Here is an 18,644-nt window from a genome sequence, read left to right as displayed (position 1 = left end):
TCCTTCCTTCCACCAGTATTCTCCCAGGCACTGTGCTATGTACACAGCACAGAATTAGACAGACATAATCCTTTTAATAGGAGAGGGCCAAGATCACAAGCAGAAATAAAATCATTTCAAAGTCTGATTATGGCTGTGAAATAAATAAACAGGTTATGGAAGAGAGTAACTGGGGGAAACTACTTTATTTTTGTATTTTTACTTTATTTTTTATTTTTGGAGACAGGGGCTTCCTCTGTCGCCCAGGCTGGAGTGCAGTGGTATGATCACAGCTCACTGAAGCCTCGAACTCCTGGGCGTAAGTGATCTTCCTGCCTCAGCTGTGGGCCTCAGCTGGGGCCACAGGCACATGCCACCAGGCCTGGCTAATTGTTACACTTTTTGTAGAGATGGAGTCTCGCTATGTGGCCCAGGCTGGTCTTGAACTCCTGGCCTTAAGCGGTCCTCCCACCTCAGCCTCCCAAAATGCTGGGATTACAGGCATGAGCCACCGTGCCCAGCTTCTGGGAAAGCATGTTAGGTAGAGTGGTCAGGGAAGGCCTCTCTGAAAAGGTGACTTTGGGGCTGACACCTGGAGGCAGACGCTGAGCCGTCATGGGCAGAGCTGGGGAGGATTCTGGGCAGACGGAGCAGGAAGTGTGAGGACCAGAGGCGGGAGAGAGCCGGGCAGGGTGGCCAGGCCCGCCGGGGAAGAGTCTGGAGGCCCGAGTCCTTTCTCCCTAGAACAGCAGCCACAGCTTCCACTACGACCTTCCTCCTGCTCCTCATCCAAATTGTGATTCCCCCGGGGGCCTCGGGAAGGGACAGGGCTGTGGTCTACCTCCCCCAGGGAGCAGGGCCACGACTGGGAGGGATGCTGCAGATGGCAACTTTTGCAGCCGCCTTCTTGGGTTCCAGGACTGGATTTTCCACGTCTTGTCTCAGGAGCGGGACCAAAGCACCAATATCACCCTGAGCAGGTGAGCCTGAGCCTGGGCGGGGCTGGGGAAGACAGGGAAGGGTCCAGAAACTCGGGGCAGGAGTTTGGACACAGGACAGCTCCTCAGACAACTTCTCACATGGGTCAGACCCAGGAGCAAGTCTCGAGGAGGAGGCACTAGGAGTGAGAGAGAGGAAAGGCAGCCACGGGGACTCTGAGTCTACCACCTGCTAAGGAGGAGCCTGTGCTTCCCTCTGTCACTGTCCATCCAACCAGCCATCCATTCATCATCCATCATCCACCCACACACCCAGCCATCCTCCACCCATTCATCCTCCATTCTCCCACCCACACACCCAGCCATCTTCCACCCATTCATCCTCCATCATCCACCCACACACCCAGCCATCCTCCACCCATTCATCCTCCATCATCCACCCACACACCCAGCCATCCTCCACTCATTCATCCTCCATCATCCACCCACGCACCCAGCCATCCTCCACCCATTCATCCTCCATCATCCACCCACGCACCCAGCCATCCTCCACCCATTCATCCTCCATCATCCACACACACACCCAGCCATCCTCCACTCATTCATCCCCCATTCTCCCACCCACACACCCAACCATCCTCCACCCATTCATCCTCCATCATCCACACACACACCCAGCCATCCTCCACCCATTCATCCTCCATCATCCACCCACGCACCCAGCCATCCTCCACCCATTCATCCTCCATCATCCACCCACGCACCCAGCCATCCTCCACCCATTCATCCTCCATCATCCACCCACGCACCCAGCCATCCTCCACCCATTCATCCTCCATCATCCACCCACGCACCCAGCCATCCTCCACCCATTCATCCTCCATCATCCACCCACGCACCCAGCCATCCTCCACCCATTCATCCTCCATCATCCACCCACGCACCCAGCCATCCTCCACCCATTCATCCTCCATCATCCACACACACACCCAGCCATCCTCCACTCATTCATCCCCCATTCTCCCACCCACACACCCAACCATCCTCCACCCATTCATCCTCCATCATCCACCCACACACCCAGCCATCTTCCACCCATTCATCCTCCATCATCCACACACACACCCAGCCATCCTCCACCCATTCATCCTCCATCATCCACACACACACCCAGCCATCCTCCACCCATTCATCCTCCATCATCCACCCACACACCCAGCCATCCTCCACCCATTCATCCTCCATCATCCACACACGCACCCAGCCATCCTCCACCCATTCATCCTCCATCATCCACCCACGCACCCAGCCATCCTCCACCCATTCATCCTCCATCATCCACCCACGCACCCAGCCATCCTCCACTCATTCATCCTCCATCATCCACCCACGCACCCAGCCATCCTCCACCCATTCATCCTCCATCATCCACACACACACCCAGCCATCCTCCACTCATTCATCCCCCATTCTCCCACCCACACACCCAACCATCCTCCACCCATTCATCCTCCATCATCCACCCACACACCCAGCCATCCTCCACCCATTCATCCTCCATCATCCACCCACACACCCAGCCATCCTCCACCCATTCATCCTCCATTCTCCCACCCACACACCCAGCCATCTTCCACCCATTCATCCTCCATCATCCACCCACACACCCAGCCATCCTCCACCCATTCATCCTCCATCATCCACACACACACCCAGCCATCCTCCACCCATTCATCCTCCATTCTCCCACCCACACACCCAGCCATCCTCCACTCATTCATCCTCCATCATCCACACACACACCCAGCCATCCTCCACCCATTCATCCTCCATCATCCACCCACACACCCAGCCATCCTCCACCCATTCATCCTCCATCATCCACCCACACACCCAGCCATCCTCCACCCATTCATCCTCCATTCTCCCACCCACACACCCAGCCATCCTCCACCCATTCATCCTCCATCATCCACCCACACACCCAGCCATCCTCCACCCATTCATCCTCCATCATCCACCCACACACCCAGCCATCCTCCACCCATTCATCCTCCATTCTCCCACCCACACACCCAGCCATCCTCCACCCATTCATCCTCCATCATCCACACACACACCCAGCCATCCTCCACCCATTCATCCTCCATTCTGCCACCCACACACCCAGCCATCTTCCACCCATTCATCCTCCATCATCCACACACACCCAGCCATCCTCCACCCATTCATCCTCCATCATCCACCCACACACCCAGCCATCCTCCACTCATTCATCCTCCATTCTCCCACCCACACACCCAACCATCCTCCACCCATTCATCCTCCATCATCCACCCACGCACCCAGCCATCCTCCACCCATTCATCCTCCATCATCCACCCACACACCCAGCCATCCTCCACCCATTCATCCTCCATCATCCACCCCTCCATTCTCCCACCCACACACCCAGCCATCCTCTGTTTATTCATGGATCTCTCCATCCACTCAACACAAACACTAGTTGAGCACAAGAAAGACACACAGTCCAAGCTGGCAGGAGTCTAGGGGGCAAACATATGCAAAAAGGGCTTAAGGAGAGGAGGGTCTGTACAAGCCCCCTACTCTAGGAGTACAGCAGCGAAGGAGCCTCAGTCTGCCTGAGAGATAAGGGAGGTCTGCGTAGGGAGGTGGCTTTGAGTGAACTCTCCAAGGAGGAGTAAGTACTGTTCAAATAAGAAGAGGTACCAATGTCCAGGCAGAAGACAAAGCTTGAAAGTCTGGAGGCACGAGACAGCACAGCCTTTCTGAGGACCACCAGGTGGGAGCGGAAGCCCACACTGCCACCCTTCTCTGTCCCAGGTGCAGTGAAGGTGCTCAAGGCTCAGTGAAGAGCTCTGTGCAGAGTCACTGTGTATAGCCCAGGCCACCCTGAGGGTACAAAGTGGGGAGCTCAGAGCAGATCTTTGGGGCTGTCCCAGGCCAGAGTGTCCTGTAGGGAACTGGTAGGCAAGGGATGGAGAAAGGGGGCCATAGGATGGGTGCTGGGCAGAGATGCCCAGAGGGGCTGGGAAGGGCTGCACTTGCAGTTCTCGTCTGGACTTCCCCACTCATGGGGGCATGCATGAGAGAAGCTCAGGACAGAGGAGGGCTGGGGCGGCCATCCCTGGCTGCCTTCCTGTGGGCGTGTGTGCACATGTGCATGTGTGCACGGGTGTGTGGGTGCATGTGTGTGCATACATGTGGGTGTGTGCACATGCATGTGTGTGCATGTGTCTATGTGCGTGTGTGTGTGTCTGTCTGTCTGTTTGGAAGGGGGATACATTAGTCCTGGCCCTTCTCACTGCCTCCTGCAGGAAGGGAATTGTCAAGCTCAACATCTACTTCCAAGAATTTAACTATCGCACCATTGAAGAATCAGCAGCCAATAACGTGAGTTTAGGAGGCTCCCGATACCCCAGCCCTGCCCTGCCTTGCCCTGACCCCTGCACCCTGAGGGTGGGGGAAGGGTTCTGAGCCCTAGGGAGGAATTAGGAAGATCCCTAAGGCAGTCCCAAGTTATTCCCCTGGGCCAAGATGGTCACCCCCTCCCGTTCCCACCCAAGAATCACCTCCCAGGAAGCTGTGAGGCTGGGCTAGAGGCAAGAATGTGTGGCCTGAGCCCACCCCAGCTCCCCGTTCCCCACAGATCGTCTGGCTGCTCTCGAATCTGGGTGGCCAGTTTGGCTTCTGGATGGGGGGCTCTGTGCTGTGCCTCATCGAGTTTGGGGAGATCATCATCGACTTTGTGTGGATCACCATCATCAAGCTGGTGGCCTTGGCCAAGAGCCTACGGCAGCGGCGAGCCCAAGCCAGCTACACCGGCCCACCGCCCACCGTGGCTGAGCTGGTGGAAGCCCACACCAACTTCGGCTTCCAGCCTGACATGGCCCCCCGCAGCCCCAACACCGGGCCCTACCCCAGTGAGCAGGCCCTGCCCATCCCGGGCACCCCGCCCCCCAACTACGACTCCCTGCGTCTGCAGCCGCTGGACGTCATCGAGTCTGACAGTGAGGGCGATGCCATCTAACCCTGCTCCTGCCCATCCCGGGCGGCTCGAACTCACTGAGCAGCCAAGACTGTTGCCCGAAGCTTCACTGTATGGTGCCCTCTCCGAAGGGTTGGGAGGGGAGCTCTCCAGGCCAGAGCTTGCGTCCTTCAACAGAGAGGCCAGCAGCAACTGGCCCGTTCCTGGCCAAGGGCTGTGTAGAATCACGGTGCTGGTACAGGATGCAGGAATTAATTGTATCTTCACCTGGTTGCTACCCTCGTCCCTACCTGTCCTGATCCTGGTCCCGGCCAGGCCCTGGAGACCCCTCGGAACACCCTCTCCTGGTGGCAGGCCACTTCCCTCCCAGTGCCAGTCTCCATCCACCCCAGAGAGGAACAGGCGGGTGGGCCATGTGGTTTTCTCCTTCCTGGCCTTGGCTGGCCTCTGGGGCAGGGGTGGTGGAGAGATGGAAGGGCATCAGGTGTGGTGACCCTGCCAAGTGGTACCTGATTTACTCTAGAAAATAAAAGTAGAAAATACTGAGTCCAGCTGTGTTGTTTGTTTGACTGGGCAGCTGAGGTGCCCTGATGGTGGAAGGGCATCCATAGTGGCTTGAGAGAGACCCAAACTGGTTTAAGGGAAAGGGTCTCAAGCCCCTCCTTCCACTGCCAGCTCCCAGGCCGACACTCACTGATCCCTGCCTGGGTTGTGTGCCCATCTCTGACCCAGTCAGTGTGGCCAGTTAGATAAGCTGCTCTGATTGGTCACACCTGAATTCATCTGCCCAGACCTGAAGCCAGTTTGGCCCCCAGGAGAATCACATGGTCCAAGGGCGGTTGGGGGCACAGTACCCAGGGTTGCCAGATAACAATCAGGCTGCTTGGTTGAATTTGAATTTCAGATAGACAAACTGATTTTTTTTTTTTTTTTTTTTTTTTGAGATGCAGTCTCACTGTCATTGCCCAGGCTGGAGTGCAGTGGCACGATCTTGGCTCACTGCAACCTCTTCCTCCTGGGTTCAAGTGATTCTCGTGCCTTGGCCTCACGAGTAGCTGGAATTACAGGTGCATGCCACCATGCCCAGCTAATTTTCATATTTTTAATAGAGACGGGGTTTCACCATGTTGGCCAGGCTGGTTCAAGCTCCTGGCCTCAGGCGATCCACCCGCCTCAGCCTCTCGAAGTGGTGGGATTACAGGCATGAGTCACCGACCCCGGCCGAAAAACTGATTTTTTAGTATATGTACATCCATGCAATACTAGAGACACATACAAATAAATCATTTGTTGTTCTTCTTGAGCATTTTATAATATATATTTTTATAGAGATGGGGTGTCACTGTGTCGCCCAGGTGGGAGTGCAACGGCATGATCATAGCTCACCGTAGCCTCAAACTCCTGGGCTCAAGCCATCCTCCCACTTCAGCCTCCCAAGCAGCTGGAATTACAGGTGTGTAGTACCATGCCTGGCTAATTTTTTTAAATAAACATTTAATTTTAATTTTTTTATTCTGTATTTTTAATTGCTAAATACAGTCCCCCAAAATCTTAAGGTCCCCAAAGAGAGATCAGGGAGCTGTCACCAGAGTACGGTCTGGCAGGTGCACACACAGCACTGCAGCACCCTGCTGTCACCTACCGGGCCCCTGGTGATGAAGAAGAGGCTGGCTTAGAGCCTGAGCCTCTGAGGGCCCAGCCTTCCTGGCCTAGGTCACCTGCATCCCTTGGTCTGGAAGGTAAACAAGCTGGCCTCCCATCAAGTGCTCAGGATGGCACCTGTGGAAGAAGGAGGTGCCACAGAGTCGGTGCCACTTCAGTCAAAGGCAACGTTGCTAGGGGCTGAGTAGGGAGGGCTGAGTAGGAAACCGGGTTTCCCAGCTTGGGCTTGGCTAGTCCACAGGCTGGGCCCACAACTCTCGGTGGTTACCACACTTACTACTGTGATTACCACTTTTATTACTAGCAGTAGTAGTTGTGGCCACAATCACTGTTACCATTTGTTGTTATTAAACAAGGACTACATTGGATCAAGTACTTATCATATGCCAGGCACTATGCCAATAACTTTTTAAATCTTATTTCATTCTCATAACCACTGAGAAATAGTATAATAGCATCCCATTGCACAGGTAAGAACCCTGAGGCTTAAGAGGTGAAGTAAGGTACTCGAGGTTTTTACGTGACAAAGCTGAGACCCCAGCCTCACCCTGTGGGTGCCAATGGTCATAACAATACCAGTCCCTTACAGGAGCCCAGAGCTTTCGTATTTATTGTCTTATTTGAAGCTATGGGGCATTATTATCTAGCCCGCATGACAGCTCTTCAGTTACATGTCAATTTGAACAGGCTTAAGCTACAAAGGGAATTCATTAGCTCTTGTAGTAAAAGGGTTTCAGGCATGGCTGTACGCAGGGGCTCGCCTAGATCTGGGGTTTCTTTTTTCTTTTTTTTGAGTTGGAGTTTTGCTCGTTGCCCGGGCTGGCGTGCAATCGTGCGATCTCGGCTCACCACAACCTCCACGTCCTGGGTTCAAGCGATTCTCCTGCCTTAGCTTCCCAAGTAGCTGAGATTACAGCCGCCTACCACCACGCCTGGCTAATTTTTACATTTTAGTAGAGACGGGATTTCACTATTTTGGCCAGGCTGGTCTCGAACTCCTGACCCCAGGTGATCCACCCACCTCGGCCTCCCAAAGTGCTAGGATTACAGGCAAGAGCCACCATGCCCGGCCTAAGGTTTCTTTTTTTCTTGTTTTGAGACAGGGTCTCACTCTGTTGCCCAGGCTGCGGTGCAGTGGCACAATCACGGCTCACTGCAGTCTGGACCTCCCGGGCTCAAGCAATCCTCCCACCTCAGCCTCCCTGAGTAGCTGGGACTACAGGCATGCACCACCACGTCTGGCTAATTTTTGTATTTTTTGGAGAGAGGGTGTCTTCCCATGTAGCCCAGGCTGGTCTTGAACTCTTGGCTCAAGCGATCCACCAGCCTCGGCCTCCCAAAGTGCTGAGATTACAGGTGTGAGCCAACACGCCTGGCCCTATCTGATGATTCTGTGTTGCCATCCTTCTTAGAAAGGTTTCCTCCATGTGCTGTTCTTTCTGAATATCTCTTTACACCTGCAGTTGCAGCCCTGTCCCCTCAGCACAGCAATCCCAGGGGGAAGAAAGCTCTTCCTGAACATTTTCCCAGCAATAGCCCCAAGAACGAGGCTTGTTTGGACCCACCCAGGGCCCACGATCATCCTGAACAGGTCACGGCAACAGGGAATGGATGGAGATGCTGCCTGGCTGGCCCTGAGTGAAATCTATGGAGGGCGGCCCTTTACAGACACCTGTAAGAGGTCCTGTCCAGAGACATTGTGGAGCTGCCTGTAGATTGTGAAGTCAGGATCAGGCTGAGGGTGAGCATCAGCTTGCCATCCCTGCTCTCAGGGGGCCGTGAGGGCCAGGCTGTGGTGCAACGGCCTCATCGCTAAAAGCAGGCTCCAAGTCATTCCCCTGCCCTCAGGAGCTAGCAGAGACGAATGCTGTCCTGCTCCTACTCTGAGATCCCTTTTTTACAGCTGGAAACTTAGGCTGGCAGAACCCAAATTGCCCAAAAACAGCATTCTGTAATTCCCAACTCTACTCCAAAAGGAAAGGTGGGTTACAGATGCCAGAAGACTATGAAATTAACATTGTGGGCTGGGCGCGGTGGCTCACACCTGTAATCCCAGCACTTTGGGAGGCTGAGGTGGGCGAATCACTTAAGGTCAGGAGTTTGAGACCAGTCTGGCCAACATGGTGAAACCCCATCTCTACTAAAATACAAAAATTAGCCAGATGTGGTGGCGCATGCCTGTAATCCCAGCTACTTGGGAGGCTGAGGCAGGAGAATTGCTTGAACCCGGGAGGCAGAGGTTGCAGTGAGCCGAGATCACACCACTACACACCAGCCTGGGCCACAGAGTGAGACTCTGTCTCCAAAAAAAAAAAAAAAAAAAAAAAGAAATGAACATTGTGTACATGTGGCCACCACCACTGTATTTCAGTGGCTCTTCAAATAACCCTATGAGTTATGTACCATTTTGACTCCTAGCTTTCAGATTAGGAAATGAGGCGCAAAGAGGTGAGGTGACTTTTCCAAGGTCACACAGCAGCTGGGAGGTGGCGAAGCGTTGAATCAAGCCCAAGCCTGTCCCACTCCACAGCCCAGTAGCTCTCATGAGCCCAGCACAAAGCTCACCACAAAGCTTCCACTTTTGAACAGCATGTGTCACCTTCCAGGTTTCTGGCTCTCGCTTCTTCGAGGCAATAGCCAGGCTCAAACCCTGCCAGGAACAGCCTGTGATCCACCACATGAGAAACCAAAATATTTTTCTTCGTGTGGGTTTGAAGCTGATGCTGTCGGGGCCAGCCAAACTGGTTCTGAGGATGTGAGGATGGCATGTGTGGGAAGCCCTGTGAGGACAGAGCCAGTGGGACACTGGCCCTGGCAGCCCAGTGGGGCTGGTTCAAGAGTGGCCTTGGAGGCTGGGTGCAGTGGCTCATGCCTGTAACCCCAGCACTTTGGGAGGCCAAGGCAGGCAGATCATCTGAGGTCAGGAGTTCAAGACCAGCCTGGCCAACATGATGAAACCCCGTCTCTACCAAAAATACAAAAATTAGCCAGACATGGTGGCATGTGCCTGTAATCTCAGCTACTCGGGGGGCTGAGGCACAAGAATCACTTGAACCCAGGAGGCGGAGGTTGCAGTGAGCTGAGATCACCCCACTGCACTCCAGCCTGGGCGATAGAGCAAGACTCCATCTCAAAAAAAAAAAAACAGCCTTGGGGATGGCAGGGTCACTCCAGAGGGCTGGCCTGGGTGACCTGCTGGTCCGCTGGGATGAGGTGTCCCATCACGTGCCCACTGTGTCCCACATGAGGAAGGCTGCCTGACAGCCGGGCAAGAGTACAGGAGCCGCGGTCACCAGGCTCACTCTGAACTCCAGCCCTGCCACGTGGTAGTTGAATGGCTTTAGGAAAGTCCTTAAACCTCGCCATACTGTGGATAAGACACCCTGCCTCCCAAGGCTAGAGTGAGGTCTGTTTATTTATTTATATATTGATTGACACAGGGTCTCACTGTCACCCAGGCTGGAGGGCAGTGGCGAGATCATAGCTCATTGCAACCTCCAATTCCTGGGCTCCAGTGAGCCTCCTGTCTCACCCTCTTGAGTAGCTGGGACTACAGGTGCCCCACCACCAAGCCCAGATAATTTTTAGAAAGTTTTTATAGAGATGAGTCTTGCTCTATCACCCAGGCTCAAGTGTAATGGTGCAATCTTGGCTCACTGCAGCCTCAAACTCCCAAGCACAAGCGATCCTCCCGCCTCAGCTTCCAAAGTAGCTGAAACCAAAGGTGCGCACCACTGCAGGCTAATTGTTGTATTTTTTTTGTAGAGACAGAGTCTCACTATGTTGCCCAGGCTGGTCTCAGACTCATGGCTTCAAGCGATCCTCCCGCCTCAACATCCCAAAGCCCTAGGATTACAGGCGTGAGCCACCATGCCCAGTCCGTGGTGAGGTTTAAGTGAGACATCCCAGAGAGAGGCAGAGCTCAGCCCAGCCCCTGAGACCCAGGCAGGGCTCAATTCCAATGACAGCCCCTGTGACAGGCACCTCTGCCATCCCTTTTCTTTCTTGTTAACAGAAACCCAATCAAGGCAGCCAATAAGCCCAAGCTCAGGCTATAAATCCTGATTGGTCTAAGCAAGTGTTTCTCAACTGGAGGAAGTTTCTGGAGACATTTTTGGTTTCACAACTAGGAAAATACTACTGGCATCTAGTGGGTCAGGAAAGTTAAACAGCCTGCAACGCACAGAACAGCGTCAAACACAGAGCTGTACAGCCCAAAACGTCAGTAGCTAAGGCTGAAACGCTGGTAGAAGCCAGCCTGGGCTTTCCCGCCTCCTTTGTAGCGGGGACGCCTCATGACTGAGAAACGGCCATGAGGGCTAGGAGAAGGTTGGCCAGGGCTTCCAGGGAAGCTGCCACTTGCATAACAGAAGGGACAGAATTGCCGCTCTACCTTCTCTGCTTCCTTTTTTCCTGAATGCAGATGCAGTACCTGCAGTTGCAAGAGTCACCTGCCACGATGAGGCCTCCAGCACATGGGGCAAAGTTTCAAATCACAGGGCCTGACTCCAACTAGCCACTAAATCAGTGCTTATAGCCACCACCTTTTTTTTTTTTTTAGAGATGGAGTCTCACTCTGTCACCCAGGCTGGAGTGCAGTGGCGCGATCTGGGTTCACTGCAACCTCTGCCTCCTGGGTTCAAGCAATTCTTCTGCCTCAGCCTCCAGAGTAGCTGGGATTACAGGCACACACCACCATGCCCAGCTAATTTTTGTATTTTTAGTAGAGACGGGGTTTTGCCATGTTGGCCAGGCTGGTCTCGAACTCCTGACCTCAGGTGATCTGCCTGCCTCAGCCTCCCAAAGTGCTGGAATTACAGGCGTGAACCACCATGCCCAGCCACTTTTTACTTCTTTTTTATTTCTTGTTATCAAGAAAAATTAATTTCTGTTTAAGTCACTCAAATTACGTTATTCCATTACTTATAGCCAAATATAATCTTAACACTGACGTTCATACACCACACATTTTAAAAAAGAAAAAATGTGGGCCAGGCACAGTGGCTCATGCCTGTAATCCTAGCACTTTGGAGGCCAAGGCAGGAGGATCACTTGGGCCTAGGAGTTCGAGACCACCCTGGGCAACAAAGCAAGATCCCGTTCCTACAAAAAATGTTTCAAAAAATTAGCCAGGTATGGTGGCCCCCATCTGCAGTCCCAGCTATTTAACGGGATGAGGCGGGGGAGTTGCTTGAGCCCAAGAGTTTGAGGCTGCAATGAGCTGCAATTGTGCCACTGCACTCCAGCCTGGGTCTCAAAAAAAAAAAAGGAAAAAAGTGAAAGCCTAATTCCTTACCATGGCTGACCCCCCTTATGATCTGGCCCCCAGCTTCTCCAGGATACTGCTTCACCCCTTCCTCCATGAAGCCCCTCCTCTGCCCCAGCTGCCCTTGGACATGCCTCAGGGCCCGGTCTGCACCACTCCCTGGGCCTGAACGCACCTCCTCCTTCACTCTCTGCCACATGGCTTTTACTCTGTAGGTCTCGGGCTGCCCACTTTATGCAGTGCCAGCTTCCACCCTGACACCCGCTTTTTGGCTAGCACTTACCTCTGAAATTACCCCCATTTACCTTCTTCTCCCTCCCTCTCCCACTGAACATAAGCTACAGGGGAGGACCCATATCCCCAGACATCCCCAGTGCGCACAACATGGCAGACACGTGGGAAGCACTAAAAAATGCACTGAAGAAGTAAGAGGCCGGGCGCAGTGGCTCACGCCTGTAATCCCAGCACTTTGGGAGGCTGAGGCAGGCGGATCACTTAAGGTCAGGAGTTTGAGACCAGCCTGGCCAACATGGCAAAACCCCATCTCTACTAAAAATACAAAAATTAGCCGGGCATGGTGGCGGGTGCCTGTAATCCCAGCTACTCGGGAGGCTGAAGGGGGAGAATCACTTGAGCCTAGGAGGCAGAGGCTGCAGTGAGCCAAGATCACACCACTGCACTCCAGCCTGGGTTAAAGAGTGAGGGGGAAGAAAAAAAAAGAAGGAAACAGTCTTCTTGCATTTCACAGTAGTTATTTATTGCATTTTCAAGATCTGATCCTTTAAAAAAATTATCTAAAAAGTCTTCTCTGATAAATAATACATCTTTAATTTACAACTGTTTTTGATTATACAAATGAACCAAGCCTTTTTTTTTTGAGACGGAGTCTCGCTCTGTTGTTAATTTTTGTATTTTTAGTAGAGATGGGGTTTCACCATGTTGGTCAGGCTGGTCTCAAACTCCTGACCTCATGATCCATCTGGCTTGGCCTCCCAAAGTGCTGGGATTACAGGCGTGAGTCACCGTGCCCAGCCGAACCAAGTCTTTTTAAAGCAACTTCTGCCCAATCTTGGGCAGAGTTTCTGAGCAAATCTGTGCTGGTGAGTCGCGAAACAGCAGCCCTGACTCTCTTGGTGGTCGGGTGTGTAGTGTGGTCAGTAATTCACACTCCGCATGGCGGCCACGGTGGTGGCCAGGCGACGGGGCAGGCCTTTGCTGACCTGTCTATAGTCCTCAGGCCTGGTCTTCAGGAGCGTCACGATGTGCTGGAGTGTACGGGACGGCTGCAGGCCCAGGGCATCCATCACGTTGATCAGATAGTCTGTGGGGGCGGAGAGGAGACAGACAGGGCTCCACAGACTCAGCAACAAGCAGGTCAGAGCCCCACAGGGCCTCCCCTGAATACGAAACAGAGAAGCTGCCCTGCCAAGTCCCTAGATGCGGGGCGCCAACCCTGCCCTCAACAGGCCCTTTACTCACCAGGTTCTTCCCACAGTGTCAGACCAGACTGTGAGCTTGGCTTGAGTCTAGGAACTCTAATTTAATAAAGAACTAACCAACATCACTCCCATCCCCATCCACACACACATACACAATCACATGCACACACGCATGCACACACACTCTCACATCCACTCACACGCACATCCACACTCACACAACTCACATGCACACACACTCACATGCACACACACTCTCACATCCACATTCACACACACATACACACTCACATGCACACACTCGCCTTCAGCACCAGTCTGAAGGACCAGCTGACCTCACCCAAAGCTCTGTTCTGGGGACTCCTGGGTTCCAAGCCCTGGCCCCCAGTGTATCCACTGACCACTTGGAAAACCCAGAGGGTCAGGAGACACACAAGCTTGTCTGAGCAGTTACTAAAGACCTCCTGTCAGAACCCCGCAGTGAAGACAAGGACAGTGTCTGGGGTAGGACCCTGGTATAAGGCAGGTTTCCACATTTCCCAGATGACCCCTGAGGCACCGGGGATACAGTCAGATACAGATTTCTGAGCCTATCCCCAGATTAGGTCGATGAGCATCCCAAGAGAGGATTCTAGAGTTCTGTCATTCTACAAAGCGACCCCAGTGGTTCTAACCACCAAGCAAACTTGGGTGAAACGGACAGCATGGGGGAGCAAACCAGGTGCAGCCAGGTGTGACCTCAGAGAAGCCCTTCCACCTCCCTAAGTCTCTGCTTCCGTCTGTCCACACAGTTACCACCCATCAGGCAGCATGGATAGGGGATGAAGCGGGAAACGAACATGAGAGCACCTGATGTGTCGCAGGTGATCAATATATCAGTGCTGCCTTTCCCTCCTTCCTGGGCAGTGCAACCCAACCCAAGGGAAGCCTTGCAAAGCCTTCTCCAGCTCCTCCCAGTTCATGCTTGGAAAGACTAGAAGACAGCACCACCCGATATGCCCCTGGCTACTTTTTTTTTTTTTTTTCTTTTCTGAGACGGAGTTTCACTCTTGCTGCCCAGGCTGGAGTGCAATGCTGCGATCTCAGCTCACTGCAACCTCCGCCTCCTGGGTTCAAGCAATTCTCCTACCTCAGCCTCTCAAGTAGATGGGATTACAGGTGCCTACCACCACGCCTGGCTAATTTTTCGTAGTTTTAGTAGGGACGGGGTTTTGCCATGTTGGCCAGACTGGTCTCAAACTTCTGACCTGAGGTGATCCACCCACCTCGGCCTCCCAAAGTGCTGGGATTACAGGCGCCAGCCACCACGCCCAGCCCCCACCACCGGCTACTTTCTGATCTTGGGTTCATCTCTTCTCCTTGACTAAAGTGGAGCTCCAGACAAGGCCTCAACCTTCCTTGTGTTTTTTGTTTTGTTTTGTTTTTAATATTTTGTAGAGACAGAGTCTCGCTATGTCGCCCAGGTTGGCCTCAAACTCCTAGGCTCAAGCAATCCTCCTGCCTCAGCCTCCCAAAGTGCTGGGATTACAGGCATGAGCCATGGTGCCCGGCCCCCTGTGTTTTCTTTTTAGGCCCAACTCAGGGCAGGGCCGGGAGGAGATGCCTGTTCTGTCCTGGCTGACTCAGGAAGAGCTGCTTCCCAGCAGAGGTGCCGCCAGGCAGGTACTTACTCCTTTACAAGTTTATCCATAAAACCGTGAGCTCCACTTGACTGTCAGCCAAGAGCTGCAAGCAGCGGGCCCACAGTCTACTAGGACATTTTTGTTTGGCGAGTAGTGTTTTTTGTTCTGTTTGTGCTCATGCTTAATTTGAATGTCTTTCAGGTGTGCATGCTTTGCCACAGACCTCACCACTCTATCGCCTTACACCCTGTCAGTTTCATATACTAGCCTTACCTTCCCTGCCCCTAACCTCACATCCTTACAGTGTAAGCTCAGTAAGCATGGGAGCTGCCTAAAGCTTTGTTGTCTCTATCTCCTAGAACTACAGCTGGCACACAGATGCTCGAGCAATGCTGAATGAGTGAAGAAATGAATCTGCAGGGGGAGCTTAACAGGGAGGAATAACAAGGACAACTGAAACTGAGGGGCAATCCCTACATTTTACTCCACTCACTAGTTCCAGTTCTTCCCCCTGCTGCTTGTACTAACAGGGAACACCAACACGCATTTGAATTCTCTCATCTCTCTTTCTCTGAAGGGAAACAGCCAAAAGGCTGCCTGTTCCTCTGGTAAGTGCTGAGAGCTGACTATGAAATGAGCAGGGGTCAGGAACTCAGGACAGCTGGATCCCAGGCCTGGCTCCATCACTAACAGCTCTGGGACCTGGAGGAAAGCACCTTGCTTCTAGTTCTTCTTCTGCAAAACAAGAGCCAGAAGCCGGTTGAGCCTGGCTCAGCCCTGTGGTCACTGAGGACGAAGCTCTGGCTGTGTCCCCAGGGAGCTGATCTTTCAGGCTTCTACCACCCGCTCTCCTGACCACCCCAAGAGGTGCGTTAGGCTAAAGAGCAGGCAAGGCAATGGAATGGCATCAAGAGACTGGGGAGACTCCCTGCCACCCGCCAGCAGTAGCCCCATGCTCAGAGTACACCTGGGCAGTGAGGCCCTCCAGTGAAGAGGGCAGGCAGGAGCAGAGGGGACACGCCCACTGACTTGGCAGGCAGGATGCTATCTGGATGGAGACCACAGAGCGACCCTGGCCACACGGCCTTGTTATGCAACTGCCCTGGGCCTCTGTTCCCTATCGGTATGATGGAGAAGAGCGCACCCACCTCACAGGGGAGTTTGGAATTACATCAGACGATGGGTGCGAGTGCTTGGTCCAGCACCAGGCATGCCTGGTATGCAGTAAGAGCTCATTAAACACTGGTTGGGAATTATGGTACAAATGGAGTGGGCCAGGTGGGGCCAGGCTGCAGGACTCACTGAAGCTTATCTCACTGAAGCTCCCCTCAATGGTTCTCAAGTCCTCTTCGAAAACATAGATGTCTAAGCTTCAACCCGGTCTTGCTAAGTCAGAATCTCTGGGGCAGGGCCTGGAGAACCTGAATTTTCAACCAGCTTCAGAGCCAAATCCACAGCTGAAGCTAAGGGGAGACTTGGGATGAGATTCCTGGAGGGCAAAGGAGAAACTGACAGATGCAGCGGGCAAGAGCTGTCCCTCCCACCACCTGTCCTGTGGGGACCCACCGATGTCAGTGGCCAGCTGCTTGGCAGAGTGCGGGCTAAGCTCGGGGATCTGCAGGATCGCATCACAGTAGGTCTGCATTGTGGCTCTGGCGATCGAGCCCAGCCAGTTGTCAGCCATGTTGTCCAGCTCGGGCAATTCATCCCCTGAAAAGAAAAGGAGGTCACCAAGGAAAACGCAGGCCTGCTGGGTGACCCGGCCTGCAGTAGCTGCTGAATGCACCAAAGTACCAGGAAGCTTCCGGTCTCAATGGGAAACACAGGAAACTGAAAACAGTTACATCTTAGGGCCAGGTGCTGTGGCTCATGCCTGTAATCCCAGCACTTTAGGAGGATGAGGCGGGCGGATCATTTGAGGTCAGAAGTTCGAGACCAGCCTGGCCAACATGGTGAAACCCCGTCTCTGCTAAAAATACAAAAATTAGCCAGGTGTGGTGGTGCACGCCTGTAGTCCCAGCTACTCAGGAGGCTAAGGCAGGAGAATTGCTTGAACCCAGGAGGTGGAGGTTGCGGTGAGTCGAGATCGTGCCACTGCACTCCAGCCTGGGTGACACAGCAAGACTCTGTCTCAATAATAACAATAATACAGAACATAAAGTTACACACAAAATACTATCTGCTTACAGAGCAGAGCCAGAGGGCACAAGCGAAAGTGGAAATACCAGTGTGTTCCACAGTGGGATGTGGTTATAGATTTTTTCAAGTTGTGATATTGTTTTAGATACAGCATCTGTACAAAAAGTACAAGTTAGAAGGTTAAAAAACAAACACACAAACAAAAAAAAACCAGGGCTTGGTGACAAATGAGCCCAAGGATAAGGTGTCATCTGGAGTTTCTACCCTGGAAACTGACAACTTGACTTGTAACATCGCCAGAATCGGTCCCCGCTTACCCTGCTCAGGAGGAAATGGCAGCTTTCCAGCGTGCAATGCCAACTCTAAGGCAGAGTCCTCCTGAGTCACAAATGGCTCAAGATTCAGAGGGAGGGACATGATGTACTGCCCGATCTGAAACAAAAGAAAGTGCTGTTAGCCTGACATTGACACATACAGGTTATTACTTTATGGGTACATTTGTGTGAAGGCAAACGGCAGAGAGACAAAATTGCTAGACCTCGGGTGATCCCAAGTGTGATCTTTCTAGTATGTGGCGATGCTTGTTATGGCAGCACCCTAAAAAAGAATCACTGGTAGCTTGCATGTAGATTATAGATTCACCCTTCTTATAATGGCCCCAATATTTTTGAAATGCATTCAACACAATCTCTATCTCCAGTGAAGTAATGGATATCAAAATGCTTTGTAAAATTTGAAGCACTGTGTAAATATAAGTATTATTACTGTTCACAGGTGAAAAACCAATAAGATACTAGTGTCAGAAAGTGTGGGGCCAGGCAAGAATTCAAATCCTGTCTTCTGAGGCCAGGCACAGTGGCTCATGCCTGTAATCCCAGCACTTTGGGAGGCCGAGGCGGATGGATCACCTGAGGTCAGGAGTTCAAGACCAGCCTGGCCAACATGGTGAAGCCCTATCCTACTAAAAGTACAAAAATTAGCCGGGGATGGTGGCAGGCACCTGTAATCCCAGCTACTCGGGAGGCTGAGGCAGGAAAATCACTTCAACTTGGCAGGGGCGGAGGTTGCGGTGAGCCGAGATCACGCCATTGTACTGCAGCCTGGGCAGACTCTGTCTCAAAAAAAAAAAATCCTGTCTTCTGGATTTGGATCTGATTCTCTCCCTCCTAGATAATTTAACCAGAAGAAGAAAGGAATTCTGTTTGAAAAAAAGCCATTTATAACTATAAATTAATTTGGAGAAAAATATATTGTTTTCATTATATAAACTCTTGAAACTAAAGATAGACAAAACCCTGGCTGGCGGGGAATTGCAAAAGGTCATTTGCAATTGTCCTAAAAGACATTTAGGACATGCCCACAATTAGCACAGTCTTGGTCATGTGTTTGTCAGATATCCAAGTGATGCCAAGAGTGTATTTTAGACCACTGTTTCCTATTTCTATTATAATTCATTGTTTTGTGTTTTAAGGTTAAGTATATGTTTTGTTTCAAAATAAAGGGGTTGACTTTTCAGGTTTCAAAAAGATAATATATGTTTTTAAAAGGTCTTTCAGCCTGTTGTTGCTTTTTTTTCTTCCTGCTACATAT

General features: G+C 52.3%; 2 protein-coding genes across 5 annotated transcripts in view; one reads left to right on the top strand and one right to left on the bottom strand.

Annotated features, from left to right (window-relative positions):
- LOC100437410 (sodium channel epithelial 1 subunit beta) overlaps positions 1-5,467 on the top strand; it is a 34,284-nt gene extending 28,817 nt beyond the window's left edge. The window contains exons 10-12 of the mRNA XM_024233622.3: positions 898-959; positions 4,256-4,331; positions 4,588-5,467. Of these exons, the coding sequence (XP_024089390.1) occupies positions 898-959; positions 4,256-4,331; positions 4,588-4,968 (519 nt within the window). The 3' untranslated portion in view covers positions 4,969-5,467. The remainder of the gene's footprint in view (positions 1-897; positions 960-4,255; positions 4,332-4,587) is intronic.
- A 7,122-nt stretch (positions 5,468-12,589) lies between these two features.
- The window catches only part of LOC100455300 (conserved oligomeric Golgi complex subunit 7), a 63,654-nt gene continuing 57,599 nt past the window's right edge, over positions 12,590-18,644 (bottom strand). For 3 of the 4 annotated variants that reach the window (XM_054533608.2, XM_063717201.1, XM_054533610.2), the window contains 3 exons: positions 17,372-17,486; positions 16,482-16,625; positions 12,590-13,175 (listed from right to left, as the gene is read on the bottom strand). In XM_054533608.2, the coding sequence (XP_054389583.1) occupies positions 13,009-13,175; positions 16,482-16,625; positions 17,372-17,486 (426 nt within the window). In that variant the 3' untranslated portion in view covers positions 12,590-13,008. Of the gene's footprint in view, positions 13,252-16,481; positions 16,626-17,371; positions 17,487-18,644 lie in introns of all 4 variants that reach the window. The other variant, XM_054533609.2, reaches the window with a different exon arrangement.

Source organism: Pongo abelii, chromosome 18 (genome assembly GCF_028885655.2).
Source record: "Pongo abelii isolate AG06213 chromosome 18, NHGRI_mPonAbe1-v2.0_pri, whole genome shotgun sequence".
NCBI lineage: Eukaryota > Metazoa > Chordata > Mammalia > Primates > Hominidae > Pongo > Pongo abelii.
Note: the sequence above shows the minus strand (reverse complement) of the source record. Positions and strands in the feature narration are given on the sequence as shown.